General features: G+C 43.0%; 1 protein-coding gene across 3 annotated transcripts in view; it reads left to right on the forward strand.

The window, feature by feature from the left end:
- Positions 1–24021, forward strand: part of BACH2 (BTB domain and CNC homolog 2) — a 185112-nt gene that overhangs the window by 136171 nt on the left and 24920 nt on the right. For all 3 annotated transcript variants that reach the window (XM_057379432.1, XM_057379431.1, XM_057379433.1), the window contains one exon: positions 88–342. In XM_057379432.1, coding sequence (XP_057235415.1) covers positions 100–342 — 243 coding nt within the window. In that variant the 5' untranslated portion in view covers positions 88–99. The remainder of the gene's footprint in view (positions 1–87; positions 343–24021) is intronic.

Here is a 24021-nt window from a genome sequence, read left to right on the forward strand (position 1 = left end):
TGGGCAGCATCTCGCCATTCTGCATTCACCCAGGGACCGTGCTGCTCCTCATCTTGTTTGTGTTTTCTTCTGCCTTGTCCCCTGCAGGGTGTGAACGGCATGTCTGTGGATGAGAAGACTGACTCCCCCATGTATGTGTATGAGTCAACGGTGCACTGTACCAATATTCTCCTCTGCTTAAATGACCAGCGGAAGCAGGACATTCTCTGTGACGTGACGCTGATCGTGGAAGGGAAGGAGTTCCGCGCCCACCGGGCTGTGCTGGCTGCCTGCAGCGAGTACTTCTTGCAGGCCTTGGTAGGGCAGACGGAAAATGACCTGGTGGTCAGCCTGCCGGAAGAGGTACAGTATGTCACCATCTGTGTCCCCACCATAACRACACACCTCTCCCTCCCACGTGCTCAGGAAAACCTCTGTGGCCCRCTGGGGTGGCCAGAGGGCATGTGGCACAGGTGTCAGTGGCTGCCCCAGCACGGCTCAGTATGTGCTTTTTGTGTTTGAGTGGGTTGTAAATCACTGAAGGATGGACATGTTCTCACCATGCCAGCCTTACAGAGGCAGAGCTTTAAGATGCTTCAGCTCGCCTTTGTCGCTGCCACTGAAGGAGTTGTCCCCAAATGTTTAATTACCATAGCCTCATTTAGGGCATTATGAAGACCCTCGTATTGCTCTGCTCTTCTTGGAAATTTGAAAGGAGTGATGTGTCAGCTAAATGGCAGGTTATTGTTGAAAAATCATTTCAGCTGTCATGTTGTTGGGAGTTTCATTGCTGTCCACCCCCCGTTGGCTTGTATCTTTAGACCACTTCTTTCCCCTCTCCTGCACCTCATTCAGCCTTTCTTCCTCTCACCTCCCCTCATACCGAGTTTGGGATTTAACTGTGTTTTCCACCAAGAAACCATGAACACAGTCTGTCAGAAAGCGGAGGTTTTGTCATGCAGCGTGGCTCCCGCAGCAGGAAGCCAAGGGACGTAGAAAACACATACCTCACTGGAAAGTTTACTTTATTTTATCACAAAATCTCACTGACTGGCTTCCACCCCCACTGTAATTTCCTCACAGCCATACAGCCGTGACAGCACAGCTACTGTAGGGCATGCTGGTGGCTTCGCTGCCCATAGAGGRAAGGTGGGTGCCTGATGGCCAGGGCCACCATCACCTTGGCACTGCCTGCCCGGTGTCTCCAGCAGGAAAGGGTGGCATGAGAAGCGTGGCAATGTACCCAGGGCACAGTACAGCAGTCACTCAGTAGGAAGCTACTCTGGCATACAGAAGTTTTTTCACCATCATTTGCTTAATTTGCCTGTGAAGAGGCATGGTGTGCTTTTAAATGATGACACGTCCCAAAGTGTCACACATCATTTTTCCCCCTMTGGTTTAGTTCTCCAGAGACTTCAGCAGCATTGTGGTGTTGTCACAGCACAAGTTGGAGAGCATTAGAAGTAGGTCACTGGCTGTGACTTCATGAGTCCTGACACYGAGTATTACTCATGAGGGCATTTCAACCCAGACATTTTGCATAGGAGTTTGGAGGTATCGTAGAGGATGCACTAGGATGCACACTTTGATTCTGCAGTGTCCACTAATAATTTCCAGTGGAAGAATCGAGTCTCATTGTTACATGGCTTTGTCGCCACAAAAYGAGGGTAGGAGCAGAGAGATGATAAAACATGCCCAAGGGTGCRCAGGTATGAAATGTCAGATCAGGGCTCTTCTATGAAGCCTTAGTGGAAACTGTATAATTCAGGTCCTGTTACAAAAAGAAAAGTAATGGAAATTCAAATAAACATGTAGAAAGAAGAGTGACTGAGGTGTTCAGAAGAATGAGCCTGGCCTAAAGGAGAAGAAGGGACCAAGGCATGTTCATACTGCTGGTGTGACAAYTGAGATGTGCTGCAGCTCTAGTTAGGCAGAGGAGCTAAAACAGCTGGKAGAAGGAGTTTCTCTTGAATACTAAAAGACACTGTTGGCTCAAGGACTCAAGTTGATTGGTTTCAACTAGTGTTTAGTAAGAGTAGATGGGAAATTMGCAGATTTGTAATTCCAGCAGTAGTGAGATGCTAAGCTGCTGGCCAGTGGGAGGAGCAGGGAAGTGGAGGGGTCATGATGTGTCCACACTTGGTCACCCAGTCCTGTGTCCATATGACACTAAAGATTAAAGATACAAAGGTTTGTCTTTCTATGTGTTTTATATGCTGTATAAGACAAAAATCCTCCAGTTTAACCATAAATTATGGCTATTTAAAATAATCCCCTTTGAATAAATGAAGTATTGGAGTTTTACATTTTAGAATGTATCTTGATGAAAGATCAAGAAGTTTTAGTGACTTAGGGTTATCCTGGCTGCTCTTACGGCTCCAGTGAAGCTCATGGAGTTGCAGAAGTAGTGAATCTCATTTTTAAGGCTTTTCTAAGAACTCTGAAATTGTCGTCCCTCACCTAAGACCACCACTGCTACTTTGCCATGTGCTTCTGTTAGTTGCAGAGCACCAGGGCTTCAACTTTCTCATCCTGRAAAAGAGCTCTCTTAGCCTATTAAGGAAGATAATGATAGTTACCAGTGCTTACTTGGTATTTTCCACAAGCAAATTAATTGCTGCTAAATGCCTTGAATCTTAGTTTGCCTGGTGGCTACTTGAATAGCTGTGTGTGTGMGGTGGTTCTTCACAAATGCTAGTTGGGATAAGGAGAGCTGTCYGATGCATCCCATTATTTCTCAGTTACTCCTGGTTTAAGATGAATGTCTCTGCTTCTGGCGCTGCTCGGCTTCAGAGTGCAGGGCGCTTYGGTAGGTGCCTGTGCAGAGATACGGGAAGTGCCTCCAGCAGTGTCAGAGCTCCCTGCAAGGGGAACTGAAACACTCCTGGTTTTTAAGAGCTGATAAAGCACAGGAAACAACATCTTCGTTATATTGCGTTTAAAGAAGTTAGCAGGGTCATCTTTGGTTCGCAAGCTGAGGACGCTTCCCAAGGCTGCTGTTTTCAGTCTGTGGTCTGCAGAGCTCTGGTASCAGTGAGTTTTTCTTAAGGTACCTGTGAAAACTGACTTGCCCTGTCATGTAGGGGGTTATTCCTCCAGTGGAAAAATTTCAAACAAAAGTTGAATTTCTGGAGCAAATACATTTTCAGTGTTTAGAGACAATTTATGTTGGTGTATAATACTATAGAAAAACAGAGATTGAAAATAATTTTTAAATATAGTCTTCACTGTTCAAAACTTTTCCGAAGGTGACAATTGCTCGTAAATTCACAGAGCTATTTTTAAATCAAGTTCTGTGCACAAGCTCTGTATTTTAAGTTCTGGCATGATTTGAAAACTGCCGAAGTATGTTGTGGATAAAGGGCACTGTTGTTATTTCTCAAAGGTTTGATGTTGAAGCTGGATAAAGCTTTATATATAAAGCTTTTACATTCATGTTATGTTGGTGTGACAGAGCTTTACATCAAAACAAAAGAACTTATTTCTGATTATTCAAAGCAGTAAATCTGCCTCTGAAGTCTAAACTGCAGACTTTTCTTTTACTTTATAGCATGTTGGGGTCTTTTTGTTAATCTGGCACCCAGACATTGTTAACTGTTGTCTAGCTGAACAGGGAACAGATGTTTTTTACATTAATTCTTGTTTATATCCAGTTACAAGTGAGAGCAGTCTTTATGATACACCAATCATTTCAGTGGGGAGACATTGTGCACACACAGAATTGGGACTAGTTGGATTTAGAAGATTTTAAACCACTGCAAAACCTTGTGTTAGACATTTCAGGTTAGCTCAAGCATGTCTTAATGTGCCTCAGTTCAAACCTTTCCTTAATCAACTTAAACAAAGTCAGTATGGAGCTAATTCTGCCCTGATTGAAGAGTTTCCATAAACCCTTTTGTGCTGGCCTTGGTAATTTGATTTCATACCACACCTTTTGTTAGAGCAACATATTTCAGTGTGTAGAAAAGCTGCACRGCACAGCTGCGTAATAGCAAGGGCTCAGATGTGGCCATGGTTTGTGAACTGTCAACCCTCAGAGCAAGTTAGAGGAATGGAGTGTTTCAGCTGCCTGCAGCTAATAAAAGAGGGCCCCATTAGCTCTTAACTTCTACTTTTCTGCTTTTTTCTTCATTTGCCATTTTGCCAGACAGCKAGAACCTTGCCTGCATTTCATCCAGGGTATTTTTCAGCAATTATGCAGTTTTCCTCTAGCAGGTGCTGTTAAATGCAGCCCAGAATTAGTACTTTCAAAGAACTGAGTTAGAAGCTGTAAAGTCGGTTATTCACTTCATACCCCTAACTGTTGTTTTGTTTTATTTAATCACAAAAACTGGTCTTCCTTCCTCTAACAAGGCACTTAATTAAGTTTTTAATTTATGATAAGGAGTTAAATGGCACTTACGAGGCTTYTTTAATGGTTTCCACTTCCCATCCAGATTACAAAAAAAGGTGTGATGGAGAGAGACACGGCTGTCAGCCAGGGGTATTGTAGGTCATGCCAATATTAGCTGGCAGCAGGCCGTTATCCAATTAACATTGCTTCATCGCTGCAAGTAATAGCTCTCGAGTAGATGATTGAGTCATTCATGCTGTAGTGGTACTCAACTTTACTTGAGAAGGAGCCTGTGCTTCATCGAACAGGCTTTTTATTTGCTCTTATTACCTGCCTWACCCTGCTAATGGAAGTGCACTGCGAGTCTGCAGGGAAAGCTGAAAGCTGGCACTGGGCAGGGGGGCATCCTCTGTGCAAACACCTTATTCACTTGGTCTTTTGAAAGCCAARGGTGCAGTTAAATGGTGAAAAGACAGAAACAGCAGCAAGTTAAACTCCTCAGTGGTATTAGATGCCTACAGGTTAGAAAGGAGATTCTCAGCTTTGCTTGCATTTTTTTTTATTTGGGGGTTTACGTTTGAAAAAGAAACCTTCACTGTCAATGAGAGCACCAAATGCCTTTCCCTCAGGTGAGGCTAAACAAAAGTCTTCTGAAGAAGCAAACCAAGATTTCTTTAGCACTGGTCTGATACCAGCTTTTCTGTTCATTTAGAGACTTGCTTCTCTGGTAGCTTGGTTAGTTTTACCTATAGCCCTCGAATTTCTTGAATCTATTTCAGAATGGTGACCTTTTTTAGTGCAATGAACTATCTGCTGGGAATATTGCCTTCCAAAAGGATTAAACTGACTTATCTGTGGTGTCCAGGTCTTCCAAGAGGCAAAGGRAAGCAGCATCTCTTTTTGGATGAGGTTGTGGGGTTGTCCACACAACTCTTTCCTTTGCTATTAAGAGAATGATATTCACAGGAGGTGTAAGCACACACGAAGGCTAAAYTGCTCTACATTGTCACTCCTTTACTGCTGTGAACCCTGCCTTTTCAACACAGGGCCTAGTCCTGTGAAATTTGTCACCTGCTCCTTCAGTTGGAGTGGGTTAACTCCCTCACACGGTTGGATAGGCTGTGCAAGGAGAAAGGCAGGACAGGACCTCGGATTTGGGATTCGAGGCTGGCAAAAGCTGAGTATGTTGGAAAGCGAAGGCATGCAGCAGCACCCTGGGTGGGACTGAGCCAGGCATCTAACATTAGCATGGCTCGTAGCTGACAGGGAGGAGAAATACTGGCAGCTGCTAACCATCCATGCCAACCCGCCAGCCTGAGGGAAAAATGCTGGGAATTAGCCAACGAGAGATGATTGTGATGAGGAGAAAATCAAAGGCAGGATGCAGGAGGTCAACTATTATATACCCTGCTGGCTACAGGCACTTACTATTCCTTTTTATCTCTCTAGAAATAAACAGTGTTCTCTTACTTTGTCTTTTTCCTTTCTTTGTATTCTCTCTGTGTATAAATATAATATCTTTGAAGAACATAGGGACTGAGCTGGGAATGCTCTGCACAGTAGCATAGAGTGAAAGAGGTGATAAATGTGGGAAAGAGGAGCAAGAGGGCAAGGAGTTTCTTTCCCAGCTGGAGAGATGTTTAACACAGTAGGGAACAACAAAAGACCCTTTTTCATTGGCATCCCGGAGATATATTAGGAATAGCTAAGGTTAGCTCTTAGAGAATGRAAAGCACTAATGTGGTTTTCTCTTTATATGAGTATATTGGCCATTGATGTTCCTCACAGATTGCAGCGCTGGCCAGAATTATTTCTACTTTGGCTCAGGAGGTGGCAAGAACCTGAAAGCCATTATTCCCTTCATCTGCTGAGCTTTTTGTAGTGGCAAAGGGTTATATCCCTCAGACTTCCAATAAAGTTGGGCTTCAAACTTACTTGTGCTTCAACCTTACCTCAGTAATGCCACTTCAATGAGTCCATATGGATTCAGCTTCGAGTGTTTGGTTTTCTAAATTCCTCCCAGGGAATGTATTATTTTTCATGCTGCCTCACAGTGCCAACACTGACCTCACAGAAGGATGACTGGAGGCTGCAGCTCTGTAGTGAGAGTAAAACAGAGCATTTGGGTACTCTTTGAAGTCTGAGATGACAGGACACTAATTCAGGAGAAACCCTGAGACAGAATTGGATGTTGTTTTATGTGTGTTGCTTATGTAGCACAGTACAAGGTGCAAACGATGTACTTTGTTTCTAGCAGGTGAGCAATAAAAAAGAAACGAGATCTTCAAGATGTGATATGAAATTCCATCCGTGTATCACTGCAAAGGCTTCCAGCACTGCCTGATTTTTCATGCCTCAAGTGTGATGAAGGAACTAGCCACATACTTTCCATTCTGCATAGTGTAACTTCCATTATTTTCTGATGAGGGCTGTCTTGCTATTCATAACACTCTCTGATCTTTTCAGGTGGAGAAAAGCAAAATACTTCTATGTTGTGGTGAAAGCTGGACTTCAAAAAGCAAAAAAAAAAAAGTCACGCATACATGCATGTTAAGGAGAGAAAATCTTGCAATAGCTCCTTTCCCTCTCTTCTGCAGTAGCTGTACAATTTATTTATTTATTCGAKTAGGCATATAAAAATGTACTGTCGAAGGGGATAGGGAGATGAATGCGCAGAATAAAATTCACCACTGCAATAAGTGGACTCAATTTCATTGTATTTGTTAGACTCCTGCCTGCCACTGCTGTTCAATTGGGCTGATTGACTGTGATTGCACTCGCTAGTGAAAAGGCAGTTTGCCGGGTGGAAACTTCCTTGGTCAAATAGAACAAATAATCTAAAATGGAAAAGGTATCCTGAATAGTGCGTCCCATGTTAGTGGCATGAGAAGAAGCAATAAGGATGTGTAACAGGAGGTGGGTTGGTTTGGTTTATTTTGTTTATGTTTTTTCAATTTTTTGTTTTGTTTTGTTTGCTGTATTCAAATGGATATAAATGGAGATGAGATGTCTGACCATGACTGTGCCTCAGCTCTCTGAGCACTCTGGCCCTACAGACTGAAAGATCTCTCCCTCTCCTCCGCTTCCACTTACCTTTCTCTTACCTTTGCTTTATCTCTCTCTAAAAATCCTTTTCAATTTCTTTAATGACTTCGAACCAGTTATCTGCTCTTTTTAAGARTCCAGAAATACAGGCTGAGCATTTGACTGAACAGACAGGTAAGRCCCAGTGAAGACACCTGTCAGCTTCACAACATCAGACACCACAACCTGTAAGGTACTTTCTGATTCCAGTACCGAGTTTTGTTCCCAAGACCCAAGGAAAATAAGATTTTAATCTGCATACAGCACTTTCTGACAAGGATTCCCTGGTGAATAATGTCAGACTGACTTTTTCTCAGCTGCTAGTGAAATTGAGCATGTTATGGGGTGGAATGTGCTATGTATTCAAATGATGCATTGCAGCAGTCAACAAACATTAAGCCTAGGAAGTATGGTTCAATTTGGAAGTGAAATACAGGTTTTAGGTGAGCAGAARGCAATCAAATCGTACTAGGATTTAAGAATGGAATGCTCTTTGTGAGTTTTACAGGGCTGKGTTTTTTTAGAGGAAGAAGTAGACACACACATTCTGTTCAGTTTGGTGCAAACTCTGAAGAGCAAAATGGCTGGTTTATTCCAGGATTTTTGTAAATTCTGTAAAGAATTTTCATCTGTCCCACTTTGATGAGAGACAACCAGCAAACACCTTTGAGTCCCAGCACAGTCTGATACTGCTTAAAGCTTTGTCCTTGGGCACTTTATTTACTTTAATAAAACAAATAAATAGAAGCAGCTGTAGTTTGCTAGCCCAGGCTTTGTTTGTTAAAAAAATGAGTTTTAATTTCTCTCTGAAAGAGCTTGAGAGGAGGCTTGTGTGATTGTTTAAATACTTAAATAAAAAGAAAGTATCAGGGATATCTCTAAAAAGCATGTCATAATTTACTGGGGAAAGATATCAAGAGAGCCACTGGCAGTTGTTTTGAAGCCAAATTAAAATCAACTGAAAAATTTGGCATGTGTTGTTAGCATCAAACTGTTCAATGATATATGTATGACTGCACATTGCTTCATAACTGTAAGGCAAATGGTCTTTGAGAGGGACAAAATTTAGATATTTGGTGCTCAGTACTGGTATTTCAGATGAATTTGATATCCTAAAAGAAGTTTTGCTAATAAACCTTTCCGTCTCTTACTTTKCTTAATCTGACCTTCTAAGAGCTGATGACAACAAAATGTGCAGTTAAGTGTAACTGTTTCCCACACACAGAAGCAGTTGAAATATTTTGTTTTCCATTTTAATTTAGAAACCTTTCAAAGACATTGTGGAGGAACTTGATTTGTGATTGGAATGACACTCTGCTGCTTGTTGGGGGTCCACAGTCAAAGTAACTATAGCTGAGCTGAGAATGGCATAAAACTGCAATACTAAAACTTTCAGTAAAATCAATATATAAACAAGGTGTCACCAAACAGCTGGAATTGAGAGGTATCAGCTCTGAAGTTAAATAATGGTAACATAAAACCTTCAGTAGTGGATTTCTGAGGTCTCTTGCGACCAAATAAAATACTGTCATCACCTCTCTGCACATGCTGGAGTGGAAGTTGATGCATCAGATGGGAATTACAGCACAGGTCTGTGCATCAGGTCAGCGATGATTAAATCAYCTTGTGTGAACCWCTCAGCAATGTTTACCTCACTCTAAATGCTCTGGTTCACATTGCCTCACATGGAGGTGAACAAACTGACCCAACACTGGCACAGCTGCTRGTCCCAGACCGGCCCACATACCTGACCCAAAGCTTCCAGCCTATCAGTCCTCAGCCAGAGTTTCAGTCTCATTTTCTTGCCTCTGTAGAAGGCATTGAGGAGCTTGTTGGACTAGCAGCAGCATTTCTCAGGATGATCACAACAGGATGGAGCYTCTCGCTGGCTTACCTGGGTGAGGGGTCCTGGGCTCTGCTCTGTGTCCTCTGCCTGTTCTTCCTGCACACTGCCATTGACAACAACTGYTGAAACTGTCACATCCAAGAGCAAAGTAGACTTGGAAGCATGGAGCAGATCAGAAAGAGCCTGTGAATTGCTACAGAGTTCCTGTCCCTCACCAGGAGACTGGGGCACTTTGAGGATGCTTAATTAGGAAATTTTGCTTAAGTAACAGCTGTTGCAGACCATCCCATATATCCCAAACAATAGGCAGGCAGATTCCTTGTAAGATTTAATTTCTTCCAAAGACAGCTAATCATTTTTGGCAAATGGGACCTGCAGGTTTTCAGGACACCAAAAAGTGGCCATCTTTCTTTTAGTGTTGAAGGAACCATATTTAGTTGAGTATATATTGCACCTGGTCCACATCATTCCCTGCAGCAGCTGCTCATCATTTCAGAGCAACACTTCAGAGAAATGGAAGTGTACAGACTTTCTGTAAGGATAGCAGAGAGATTTGGCAAGTGTGAGCCAGAATGGATTCCTGGGCGCTGTTGTGTTGTCAGTGCTTCCTTCTGTTCCTGCAGTATCAGATGCACATCCCAAAGTCAGGGTTGAGATGGGTTTAGGGGGTAGTAAAARAGAAAGGAGACCATCCAAGTAAATGAATTGGCCCAGAAAGGGACTTGAACAGTGCAAATGGTGTAAAGATGTATAGKCATCCAGTGTATTGTACTTCAAACACATGGTAATACTGTGCTTGAAAATTGCTTGCTTTGAATTGTGATAGGACCAAATCCCCTCATCTCTGTGTATACTTCTTGCTTTACGTTCCCAGAATGGATGGGAATGCACTCTGTGGTAATGTTTCAAGGTTTAGAAAGTAAATCAAAAGAAAAAAGGATTGGCCATGCAAACTTTACCAGTAAAGTTCTTAGTTTCCGGGAAAATGTACTTTTGATCCTGGATTTTTGTGAGACTGTCATCTAGGAAGCTAAAACTACATTTCTGGCTGTGTAAAGAAAACTTTTGCTTCTGACAAATGTCTTGGGTTTTCACTTACCTTTGAAATTTAGTCCTGTGGTCCTCTTCTTCAAGGGCCTGCAGCTAGTAAGAAACAAGTCTTAAACAACTCTGAAAGCAAAATATCTTTCCATCTCTGACCACWCAGCAGTAGTACAACTTGCCTAGCCACCTCTCTCCCCAGATACACAGGCAGCCTTCAGAGAAGATTTGCCTGTCAGAGGATTCCTGGCCAAGTAAAAACAGAATAAGCTCAAGTTGTTTCCTGTTTCCTTCAAAGGACGATGTTGGAGCCAGTAACCTTTCAAGACAGGAAAAAGCTGTGGAGAGACAAAACCTGACAACTTCCCTTCTGWTCTCCATAGAGAACTTGTGCTTATTTCTCCTTCTGGAAAAGGAAGTTGGACTTGAGGTGGATAGGTCTGCAGCTATTCCATCTGCCTGTTGAATTCAACTATTTTTTAACCTTCTTTTTGTCTGACTGCAGATTTTCATGTTGTACCATGGATGGCTTTCTGCATACAGCACTTTTGTTTGGACATAAAGCCAAATCAAGCAGTTTCTGTCTATTTCTTGAATTTGCTAGTTTTCAGGAGACTGAACACATCAAACCATGTTTTAATGGGTACATTTTAAATGTCGGAATTAATTTGTCAAATGCAAGAAACAAAAAATGGAGGGTTGCCTGTCTTTTGTAAGAGCCATCTATCTTTGTCATTTTTGCCCAATTTATGTAAGCAGCAGCCATTGAGGTCACATAGAATCTATACCATTGTCCAAGGAAGTGAAGAATGAAGAGATGTCCCTGACATATATAAGGATTGGATCATTCTACAAAGAAGCTTGTTCACATTCACRAAGTCATCATAGTATTCAAAAAGCAAAAAGAATTGCTTTCAGTAGAGGCAGAAGCCTTTAAATCACCAACTTCTTTTACTTCTTTCCTCATCTTCAATGTGTCTTGCARTTGGAGGACTGAGGAGAGGAAGGTAACCAGTAAGGGTTACCTCAGGCTTGGTTTAGTTTTGCTTCCTTTTCAAAGGTGAGCCTAATCCTTCCCTTACATGTTTTATTTCACTATTATGCATGAACTCTCCAGTTGGAAAACCCAGTTGAAAGGGCATACGCAGTTAAATTGTTAAAGATAAGCATTTGATCACATTTCTGGCCTTTGTCTTCAGCTGGTGCTCCCCAGCCATGGTGATCCCRGCAGGAGCTGTGCTGGACCTCTGCAAGCAGCTCTGTCAGCCAGACCGAACCTGGCACACGTAAACTGCTCTTCAGGGGSTTTCAAGTCAATCCCAGCCTTGGAGAACTAGGCTGTTTGCATCATCTGCTCTTACACTCTCATCTTACTTCTCAGATATGATTTTAATTTGAATTATTTGACCAAGTTACAGTTTGGTTTTATAGCTGCTTTTCTGCAGAGGAATTACTTTGCTGAAAAGCTGTGAGAATTCATGGGCATTTCTTGTCACTGTGCTTTCTACCTCTTGGTTGAATGATAAAGTGGTAGTAAAGACCTCTCTAAACATTCTCTTCRAGGCATGGATGTTTTACTCATGTCTAGGCTTTTCTTTCCCATTCTGCTCTGATTGTCAGTAAAGGAAAAGAAAAGGTCAGGTGTCATATGTGTTCTCAAGAGATCTCAAAGGTGTCTTTGCTACTGTAAAGAGCAGAAGAAATCGAAATGATTGTAACTATTTGACCAGATTGTTTTCCCCCCAAAACTACAATTTTCTTAAAGCCCAGGTTGTCATGAGGCCTTTCTGTAATTAATTGTCTGTGCTATCTTTTTTTTTAATTTAAGGGAGAAAGTAATTCCATTTTCAGATTGCAACCCTTGTTCATCTGTCAGATGGGTGTGTATTTACAAGATGAATGCCTGTTTTTGATCTCTCCCKTTAGAACAAAGGTTACTCTGTTATTGTTCTCAAAAAGCTTTTGGACTAGCTTGCTTTGGTGTGTGCATGCCCTTTTTTTGGTACCATGTCGAGTATCTTGTTGAGACTCTAGAACTGATCAAAGGACAGGAGTTTTGGGGATAAACCCTCTTCACAAGGCTAAAATTCTTTAAAACTGCCACACTGATCTGCTGGAGAGTAATGGGGAGCTGGGCTCTGTATTGTGTGCTCCCCATGTCCACCTCTGCTGCTCTGCCACCTCTGAACGTGGGGTCCTCCAGCACCAAATGTGGGAAGGACTTGGGGAAGCTGCGACCCCTGGGAAGACCCCTGGCATTTCCACACCCTCTTTATGCACATAGTACTGGCACGTAAATGCTCTTGCTCAATCCTATCAGCTGCATATCATTCTATTCTGGGGAAGGTGAGAGCAGAGCTGGCAATGACTCAGCTCCAAAAGGTATCAGCTATACTCCTTTTAGCCCCCAGAGTTGTTCCTTGCTTTAGATTTGCACAGTAGCTACCATTCAAGGGGGAAACACCACTTTTTTAGAAAACAGCAGTGAGGAATGCCGTGGCTGCCCACCAAGGGAAAGCATTTGTCCYCTGGAGTTTATATGGCTGACAAGCTCTCTGCACTTTGGCAGTGCTCAGTTTTGCCAGGGGTTTTTAAAGGTCCTTGAGAAGCCTCTACAGCAAATGAAGGAACCTTGGCAAGATCCTGCATTACACCATGCCCTGCCCAGCATTCCTGTAGTTCTTGCCATTTCCTTCCTCTTACAACATGGCTGTGGCTTTGGACAGCAAGCACATTCTGTATTTCCCAAACTAATGATGTTTTAAATGTCTWTATCCGTGAGGGTTTTACCATGTGCAGTGCATTTGTAGAGGGGCAGGGGAATTTTTGGTTTGTGTGATTGTGAGCTGTTTTGACTCTGTTTTATTTCCTCTTACATCCAACTTCCCTGTCTCTTGTACCTGAAACATTAAATTAAATCTAACACAGTGATGCTTTTAGACGGAGGCGACACTTGTCTGTGGCGGTTCCCCGGTGGCTTTAAACTGCTGGCTGCAATACTGCAAACAAATTCAGACCCCAGCCTGGCCAGCAGGAACCCCCAGCTATCTGCATGTTTTCTCTCCAGGCTTTATTTTACCTACACTATTGGAGACTCTGGAGTCACAGCCTATGTCTCATTGTTATGCATGGATGGGAAATATTCCTGTACTTATTTGCATTCATTAGCTGTTGGGAGCTCCTCTGTTGAGGTCTCTAGCCTTGTTTTTACAGTGCTTTTGGCAGTGTTTCTGCACTTGGTGTGCGAATTTTTATGATCTGTTGCATGTTATTCATGCAATTTCCTGCCCTGTAATGGTATCAGTTTTCCAGACACAGAGGAATACAAAYGAAAACCCAGGAGCCTGCATTAGCATAAAATGTCCCAGTTCTGTCAGTTTGATTAATTTGTCTCTTTGTCTCCACTCTATATGATAAGTGCTATTAATGGTTGCAACACTTCATATGTCAAAGTCTTTCTTCCTAATGACTTGAAAATGTGGTTTATTTCCCCCTTTTTTGTATTATTTTTCTCATTTAGCATTCCACTCAAGTATAGATTTATGCCATGCTCTTTCATTATCTTACTGGTTGCAGCACTGGAGTGATTACATATGGTGTAGGGTATGAGCAAAGATGCGATCCCAGGGGCAGCAGCTGCTGATGCAAGCTGAAAATAGATCCAGCGTATGCTCAGCACTTTTCCCAGAGGTCTTTTATTTATTAGGAACAGTCTTGGTACAGGACAGCTCGGACCCTCATTTAGCAAGATGACTTTTTGCCTTTCAAGAACAGTGCAGTGACTTTGCTCTATTTACTGACTGCTGTGTAATTTTTTTTCACCATCTCCTATGGAAGCAGGGACTTTACCTAACATAAATTGTAATATAATCCTGATTTATAATGAAGTCAAGAAATGACAGGCTCCATTTGAAGTAATGGAACTTGACAGATCTAAGGTTTAAATTAAATAATCCTATTTGTAAGACAGCATTTGTACATGGTACACTGATTTAAAATGAACTTTGGTTCTTCTTCAGCGAATCCTTTACCRTTCTCTGTGTTTTACCTTCCATAGAGGCTTTTTGGGGGACAAAGTTTGAAGAGAACATTTTTGTCTTTGTAAACGTGTATGGAATACTGCATTGTTTTCTTTCCCAAAGAAAGAAAATAATTTATTCTTACAAATTGTTTCATAGAACACTACTTTAATCGGAGGAAAAATTAATGTAGGTCACTTATTCAGAGCAAGCCACATCTAACCTGCTTCGGTGGCCAGAAGAGGCCAATTGCTGAGAATGAAGAGAGGGAGGATGCTGGAGGGGAAATAGTGAGGAAGGCTGTGGCTCAGCTCTTCCCCTCCCAGAAGCAGAGGYTCATTCTCAGTGATTTCTGTGCAGGGAGAAGGTCACCTCCTCTGCCTTGGTGTCCTTCCCTCACAACTGGCAGAGGAGGACACTTGAAGATGATGTTTCCTTCTGCCTCTGCACCCCMCTTTTCTTCCTCTGTCACTGTCGTACTGATGCAAGCAAGGAGAGCCCCGGGGTGTGCAAAAGGGAAGGTGGTCCTGCTGTAGCTGCTGGAAGCTGGCAGTAAGCACTGGAGTGGGGGTTGGTGGAACAAAAGGCTTGCAGAGGAGAAAAAGAGACCAGGCAGGGAGAGTGTGATGCTGCAGAAATTACCAAAAAGGGCAGTGGGATGAAGACACTAAAGGTACAGTGTGTGATTTTTGTGGTTTACCTTGAGGGAAGCTGTTTTAGAAAATGCCCCCTTCCCTTTTCTCTCACTCAGCATTGTGATTTTGCCTTCATTTCTAGCAATATTTAGTTGCAGCTGCGCTCTCCATGGTTTTTCTAATTTTCCATCATACTTGGCGGGTATGTGGTCCTTTCCCCAGGAGTCTGACAGATGCTCCCACCTGGGCCGGTCTCACATGCTCAGGCAGAAACATCCCAGTGTGTCTTCAGCTCGGAAACGTGCCTGTTCTTTGTGTCACCCTGCCACCATCCCCCTTCTTTCCTGGGAAGACAGGGAAGGTGTCAGAGGGCAGGGTGGCCACAGACCCACAGGGCCCCGCTCAGGGTGGGGCAGCCTCTCCTGCACGGGGGCCAAGAGAGCACCGTCTCTGCCCSGCCATGAGGGGTTTCAGGGACAAACAGCTTCTTTCCCCTCTGTCTAGTGTGCTCCAGCAAAGAGCAGACAGTGAAGAAGGTGAGATGACTGCTAAGGAGGGTGTTTTTCGGGTGCTGGGGCCTGGGGACATGGGGTGAGAGGCTCCTGCTCCTGTGTCCTGCTCTCTGTGCAATTGAGAACTTTTTTCCCCAGTGCTTGCAGGGAATTAATAATCTCTACTAATTAGAAACCAAGSCAAAGCTCCCCAGTGCACTCAAGAAATGACAGGACTGGAGAGTTATCACTGTGGAATGGGAGGCAAAACAAGCTCCCAAAGCCAGAGTGGTGCAGGCTGGTGGGAAAGATGAAGGCAAGGAGTATCCATGTGGCAAACATGGCATTGACATTGTGTGGGCCCCTGCTCCTCATCCAGGGAAAAAAACAGTGAGACCCAAGAGTAAAAATCCATCAAGAGGTTTYAGAGTTGCTGCTGGTAGCTTGCACGCTGCCCATCTCCCTCCTCCAACAGACGTGTGCATGGCTACAGGCATGGCTTGCTGTTCACTTGGAATTAATGGGATTATATGCAGCAGGAAAGGAGGCGGGGTACGCTGAATTCTGTGAATACAGAGCTTCAGCCTGTGCTGCTTGATCTTTAGAAAAATGTAAGTAAAATAAAGTAAAATTCCAAGAACCAATTCCAAGTGCTTCAGTATGCACATAAACTGGTTTTCATTGCTCACAGCACACATAAATACACACTGGTGATTGAGGCAGCAGAGTAACACTTAGCTGTTCGTTATTTTATCAGACAGTGATAATTGTAGTTAATATTTTCTTAGTAGTGTCTCTGCGAGTTTATTTATGCTGTTAATAATCTGAGCAGCTGTAATGACGCTGGCTGCCTGAGTTGTAGCCTTTTAGAATCACTCCAGTGTGGCAATGATATGATGGTAATAGAAATCCAAGGAAGAAAGATCTTTTCAGAGCAGATGGGGCTAATTCAATCCCTTTCACACACATTCACGTTATCTAGTCTTTTTCTCACACTAGCATGCGTGGGTGCACGTGAGCATATGTAGTCACACACACACACACAAATAGCTGTAAAGTCCCACCTTCCACCCTCTGAGGAAGTCAAGCTGGAAATRCCATAATTTTTCTATGTGAAGAGTCTTTCTGGGGCTTCCAGGGTAGATGGCRCTTTCTACCCCTCTGTTTCTGGGTAGATCTTAAAAATATCCTGTATGAAGCAGAAAGGGAAAAGTAATTTCCTTGGGGACAGCCCAGAGCTGGGCACAAGGTGGTGGCTGCACTGGGACGGTGTTGCCCAACCTTCCCATCTTTGATTGCCTCTGACCTCTTTACTGTGGGTCRCTCCTGCTGAGCCTGCGCTCCTTTAGGGACTAAAAGAGCCATTTACCTTTTGCTCATAGCAGACATGAAATCTCAGCAAGAAGGCAAATGCCTACGATTTTTTCTGGTGGGATTTACAGAGCCTCGTTAACCTTTTGGGCCACCGAGAGAAGAGTTAACTGCTCCTCRTGGAGGATGGGAGGGGACCAGCTTTGCCAGCTCAGCAGTGGCTGCTTCTCCTTGCAAACCTGCATTGCTGAGCTGAGCAGACGTCACTGATGAAATGTGAACACCAAGCAGTGCAACAAAAGCCACTGTAATCCTCAGATCTGTCAGTAGCCAGGCAAGAACAAAAACAAGGTGATGGCAGAAAAATTGCTCGTCTAAATACAGGAAATGAAATGGCAAGGCAGGGGAGGAGAAGGAAAACTGGAACAAATACAGCATTTGGCAGGTTTTGTTTTAAAAATAAGGTGCTTGTAGGAAGCTGGGTCATTTTTATAGGRTTTCAGCCTACTAGTTAATAGCTGTAATTGCTTGGTTGCCTCATGAGGTGTGATAGTAAAGCCTTTTACATTCAGTTCCATCCCCCTCCCAAGAGCATCTCTGGATTTGAAATGCTGCGGTATTTGCTGGGCTGCTCTGTCTGCTGCCCCCATGTAAGGATGCCAGTGATGTCACCTGCTGTGCCATGCCAGCACATGGTAACAGGCAGTGCCAGAAACACGGGTGTCATCAGCCCTGTGGAAACCACGGCAGAGCATCCGTGATCTGCATGGGATGTTACCCACGCTGTCTCCTGAGCCTGCCTCTCCTCCAGCCCCTTTGTCTTCTGATTTAGTGCTCATCCTCAGAGTGCAACCTTGTATTTTTTTTAATCGAATCTGACAGAACTTGCTTCTTCCTCTCCTACACTGTGTGGAGTATGATAGTAGGGCTTGTAGTGAAGTGGCTTGCTGTGAAGTATTCCTTGTTTTTATAAAGTAATTACAGTGTATTTAATGCACTATTACATAGTTTGTGTGCATAAATACATTCTGCCATGCCTGGGAAAGAGGAGTGTTGGTGAATTTACAAGTCTTGGTAATATTTTYGGTGTTGTTGTGTTTACTTGTATATTAATTATCACTTCCAAAATTCTGAACCACTCCTCTAAGCACCCTATGAATTAACAAACTTCTACATGCATTTTCATTTTCTGCCTATTTTGATACTTCCTAATGTAATTTGGAGGCTTCTAGACATTCTTTCTTCATTCTAAAAGTTCTTAAACTGCTTTTGTTTTCCCTTTTTCTACCCACTTTAGCTCATGATATGCACCTAAACAGATCTTTCACAGACTCCTCTCTCACAATTTATATTCTGTGAAAGCTTTCCCACTCCTTCCTCACCCCTCCTCACTTCTAACACTTTCTCATTTTTTTTTCTTTCTTTTTTAATCTTGGGGTCAGTTTAATTTTCCTTTTGCAAAAAATGTGGGACTAATTTTAATTTTAAATTACACTTGCACTTTAATTCTGATGATGCTTTTTAGTTAAAATCTGTTCATTTCTGCTTGTTTCTTCCCCACTGTTTTCAGCATAGCTTGCACAGGCATCCAGGGAGAGAAGGCAGCATTTCTGCTGAGCCACCTTCTTGTGTCATCCTTCATTACTGTTTTCCAGGTTTCTTAAGGTGCACGTTGTCACTGGCAAAAACAAAAGTGTTTGAAACAGCCAGATATCACAGCCATGTGTCCCTTTGCTTTATCTTCCAGTTCATGCCTGAGTGTTTAAACTGCTAATTAGTGCCCTTGTTTTTTACATGCACTTTGTTGATTCAGTAATGTTGAGGCCATGTTGTCCCTTTAGAGAAACAGTTGTTTAAAACATCSTCATCTCTAATTTTCTTCTTAACACCTTCACCCAGAGTCTCACCTCAGGAGGCTCAAAGCTCTCCTCCCAAAGCCTTTTCACCTAGGCTTGCCTGCAGGTACTCTCTTTGCCATAATTTGGAATTTTCTGTATTCTTGTTGCGCCTTGAACAACCTCTGACATCAACAACATACCTCAAGCCACAGAATTAGTTAGGAAAAAATAATAAAATGGTATTTGACTTCAGAACAGGTTACTGAGTGAGATTTTGTAATAAGGCCTGTGACAGGTACCATGTGCCAGGTTTGTCTGATGGGTTTAAGAGGTTTCCCCCTGCAGTCCAAGAGCTGTTTTGCCAAAGGTGTTGTGCTGCTGTGAGGTGGAAGAGGGAGGTGCAGCACAGACCTGCCTCCCTTAGCTGCCCAGCTTCTCGTGGCCCAGAGGAGCAGCCATGCAGGCAGATGTCGCCTTCTGCTCAGAAAACTGCTGTGAATGGCAAAACTAGGGCTGCCCAATGGGTACATCTGGCAGTGACCAATGTTTAGAGTAGACGTGATGCAGGCAATCCATCCCTGCTATGGAAGAGCACCGCATCTTCCTGTCCGAGAGACTTTCAGCTTTCCAAGTGTATTCATTGATGTTTGATAAAGATGTGTGCTGTTTCCTGCACTGAGATGTGTCTGCAGCAAAGTATTGAGACTTATGCCTGATAATTTCTACCTTCCTTCTCAATAGAGTATTTTCTGAAAGGTGTGGCAAATTCAACAAATTGCTTTCCACTCGGAATTTTCAGAGATGCTGCAAATGTGCAGGGAGACTGTCAGGATTTCCAAAAGTAAATWCTTTGCTTTGATTTGAAACCAGTCTCACTTTTGAAAGGTTGAAAGAATTTCAATTTGGCTTCAGTAACTCTGAGAGGAAATAAAACTAGAAGTTGTGGATTAAAATAAGCATTGCAGTTGGATCAGAGATTATTTTTACTTTTACTACACTCTAGTTTATTTTTTTTAAATTTCTTAGACATCTTCTGGTTCTCTCTTCCCCTTTGGTTGCTCTGACATTCTTGGCCCCGKAGCTGGGGCCCGGGGCTTCTCGAATCCACAGTGAATTTGATTCAGACAGACCCAAGTGTGTGGGTGCCTCAACTCTTACACTCCACCCMTGAGTCATGTGCGGTCGAACGCTGACATAACCAATAACATGGTCATCGATCCAGCAGCTGTTTACACCATATTTGCACTTGGCAATCAATTCCAAGCTGCTTGCCCCGCCGTCAGCGCTGACGCACTTCTCACGGAGCGATGGACACAGTTTGCAATTATTGCTTCCCATCCTCGAGGCGAGTCTAGCGTGAATGACTTCTCCTTCCTCCCTGTCTCACCTCCTGCGGTCACACCTGCCACATTGGAGTGCTCTGCGGGTGCTGAGGGATATTGGTCTCCTTCCCTTTCAGGTRCCAAGGGAGGAGACTCTTTGAAGTGCTCGTGCTGCCCCTGGATGTGTTCATTATGCCAGAGAGGAAAATGAGACGTCACTTAGCTTCCCTCTTCTCTCACACAGACATTCAGGATTTCTAGTGTAAATTAGTTTACTCAACAATTGGAATTTCAGGGGGGAAGACTGAGAGGGGGCACTTGTAGAATTTTTTTCTTCTGAAAGCACACAATTAGAAGTTGGACAAGCATTTCCAATGTGACATCTTTTGTAAAAGTACCACTAAGGGCAGTTAAGCATCTTTTTGAAGCTCTCAGTCTGACAGCCTCAAGAGGCTGTTGGGGAGGATGCACTGGAAAGATAACAGGATAAGGATACCCCTTAAACTTCTTATGGTGTGGCTTTGCAGATGGCAGTTTTTCCAGGGGGACTTTTAAAATTGGTAATTCGGTAATGGGCCTCCTGAAGAAAGGAGCTGTGTGTCCAGTTTCTCTGTTCCCCTGGTGTGTGTTCATGCATGGTGATGGTGTGATGACCTCCCACCCCTGCAGTGTGATGCAATGTGGGAGAGGCCACACTGTCACTTGGACTTCAGGTTACTGTCCTGCACAAAATTTGTATGCACTACAAGAAGAGGCAGAATCTTAAACTGGGGCTGGCAGGGTATCTGCTTAATTTAAAAAATGTTTTTGGTGTGAAAACAAAGTCCTCTCTTTGTTGGTCTTCTCCATCAGCAACTTGTACATTCCTTTGTTGTTTAAAAACTCAAATAATACAAATACCAGCATCTGATGCTTCTCACCCAAGTGGGATTTTAAAGACTGATTACTCATTTTAGGAGCTCCAGAGCCTTATGAGCAGATAAGAGAAATACATCTGCAAGCTGCTGGTGAGAAAACATTTAAATGCTCTTAAAGAGGGGAAATGCAGTAATATAGGGTGTGGCATTGGCTTACAAAAGTACTCTTCTGTTTATCATCTCTTCTGATTTTTTTCCTGCCTCCTGCATGTTCCCACCTTATGTAAAAGGATCATGGTTTCAAAACAATTCCTGCCTGTGTGCATATATAGGAATAAACTGTGATGTCTTAACACCATTGGTTTTGCACGTGTCTGACCTGTTTGAGCCTAGTAATACACTTAAATCTTTCAGAGAGTTTTCCAAAACCAAATAAGCTCAAGCTAGGAAAGAGCCAGGCTTCACCATCCCACCAAGTAAAAATAACCAAGTAAATAACCAGGAAGTCTCTTAATTCTTAATGGAATAACAGCTTTGGTGAACTGATTTTGGTTATCAGATTACACTCTGAAAATAACTTCTGTGCTATACTTGCARTTGGCTGTAGAAGAAAATGAATATACTGTGTGCTAATTTTAGCAAATAAGATTAGAGTTAATATTTAATCCCAGAGACCTTCTTCAGGCTGTGGGAAAAAAATAGCAGCAGTTAACTGTCACTAATCTTATCTCCTATTTTTCTAGCATGTGTTTGATTATATAACTTGTAGTGCTAGGAACAGGYTGGCAGAGTGAGAAGTTGGTAGTTTGTTGGCTACATGCTTGGACATAATAGACAACTACAGAGCTGAGATGGGTTAAAGAGGTCTACACGTGTCTTTAGACTGAGGTGGCAACACTGAAAGGTCAGCAAAACAGGTACCACAGTAGACCTGCCATGAAACAGTGTGTGAATAACTTACTCATTTGGAGTTCTTCAAGAAACAGTTACATTTCTGCTGTGTTTCTACCCAATTGTTTTAAATAATACTTAGCTTGAAATTTGATATTCAACATGTGAGGTTTGATTTAATTTTCTTTTCTTCCTTCTCCACAAAATGGCTTAATAATTGAATCGATGTTTGGAAATTGGAGATGAGGGGCTTCTAACTGTTTTTTAGGTGCCTGATGATGAATTTAACCTGAAAATCAAAACACTAAGAATATAAGCCATAAACATACAAGCAGCTTGCATGCTTCACAACAAACCTATCAGTGCTCCTATTGAGTTTTAACAAGTCTGCTCAAATGCAAAGATAATAACATGCACCTCCACTGCTCTGTCAAGGCTTGTGCATTCTCAGTGGGTCTGAAGGTCTCACCACCTAAATTACCCCCAGTTCACTAGGATTTAGCAACTAGTGTTCTGCCCATTTCATTGTACCCCTGAGGGGAGGAGAGGGCTCTGCCCTCTCATGCAGCCACCAATGRGCTTGTTCTTTGCATATTCCCCAGGTATGCTTTATTTGAAAAGGAACAATTGCATATGCATTTGCTATTGAACTTTATTGCACTTTTCTAGCAGATCATTTGGCCTGTGCCCTCATTAACACAGAAATTAGCCCTGGAAAAGTTGACTAAATTATAGCCCAGCTCACCAGAACAAAGTTTTTCTTTGCTGGTTTTCCTTTGTAGTACTCCGACATAAAGTATCAATCATCTTCCCTGGAAAACCTTCCAAGAACACTCTGAATTGACTGTTAGGTTAAGAGTCAGGAAAAAAATTYCTACATTTTCATTTCTTCTCCTCTTGCTGCAAATGCCAATAGCGCCCCATAGCAAACTAGACAGTTCTCTGTTCTTGATGTTAGTTTGCGTCAGATTACTGTAAACATTCCCTTGCTCCATTTTAGATATTGTCTTGCCAAGTTTTACATTCCTACATGTTTACAGTGATCTTTTCTTGCCCTTAATCACTTTTCCCCTCTTTAAATTGAAGTCAGACTTTGCTGGCATTTTGCAGGGGTTGACCTTCCCCGCTCCAGATGCAGCTTTTCATGCAGATGCCATTCCGAGCGGGGTTACCAGACATCCATGTTTCCCTTGGAAATAACCTTCCCTCCCACCCCCCGTAAGAAATACTGTCTGTGCAGAATTGGAGGATTTTGTCTATTTGTCTGGGATTTTGAGACATCTGGAAGTCTGGGCAGCTCGCTAATGAGCGTGCACTGATGAACTGTGCGGCGCACAGCGAGTCCGGCCCATCCGCAGAAATGTCAGCCCTGTGCATGTGCTCCGAGGCCACGTCCCATGTCTTGGGAACAGCACGGAGGCCCCACAGYGTGCCTGATCAGCCCTCATGGAGAACAAGGATACAATGGGGTGCCAGAGGGAGTTCACCCACAGTGCTGTGTCTCCCACGGTGCCTGTGTGTGTACAGCTACATTTAAAATAGAATTTCTGACCTAGAAGTCCCTTACGAAAAGACGGTGTTCCCARTGTGGAAGCGAAATAACTCTCCTAATTTTAGAATAGTACGGGCTCAGCACTAGAAGAATGTTTTGCTAAAAATGCTCTGTTTGCATCTGTAACACTGCCTCCTTTACTAGCATTTCTCACTGGTGTCTTCTCAGYTTCCTATTCTCCCATGTGACCGTGATCAATATTCTTTTCCTTGAATTAGCCAGTTTTTTATTAATGGCCAACCAAAAAAGGGAAGGCAGAGAGTCTAACAACAATACAACTATTTCTGCAAAAGGAAAAAGCATTACCCGGAATGCATCAAGGAAATATAATGAGAGATGATGGAGGAAAATAAGGGAAATATTTCCTCGCAGGGAGGTTTTAAGTAGAGTCTGGCAATGATCTCCCAGAGGAAGTAGTGGAAGTCTGGTCACTTAAATCAATTAGGGCTAACCAGAGCATTGTACTCCCCAGGACTCTGTAAGGAGAAAAGCAATGTCGGACTGAACTAAAATAGACTTTGCGTGCTTATTTTCTGCAGGGCTGCTGTCTGTATTTTGCTGGTAAATTCAATATGGCTAATGCTGATTAACATCTCTTGATGATCATATGATTGCATTGTTTCCAGCCTGTTCTTCAGTATCACAAACACACAAGGGCATGGCTACACAAAACACATCTCCCAGCTCAGCTAGCTCAGTCTGAAAGACAAGAGGCAGATAAAGGGCAGGAGAAGTTTTCTTTTACCTTAGCAGTGGTCAGGCTGGTTATTGCCATGGTGCTGAATTGTCACAGACCTCCCTACTGCACACTGAGCACATGGT

Source organism: Malurus melanocephalus, unplaced genomic scaffold (genome assembly GCF_030028575.1).
Source record: "Malurus melanocephalus ecotype Western Australia unplaced genomic scaffold, MMel_1.1 scaffold_405, whole genome shotgun sequence".
In the NCBI taxonomy this organism is placed as follows: Eukaryota; Metazoa; Chordata; class Aves; order Passeriformes; family Maluridae; genus Malurus; species Malurus melanocephalus.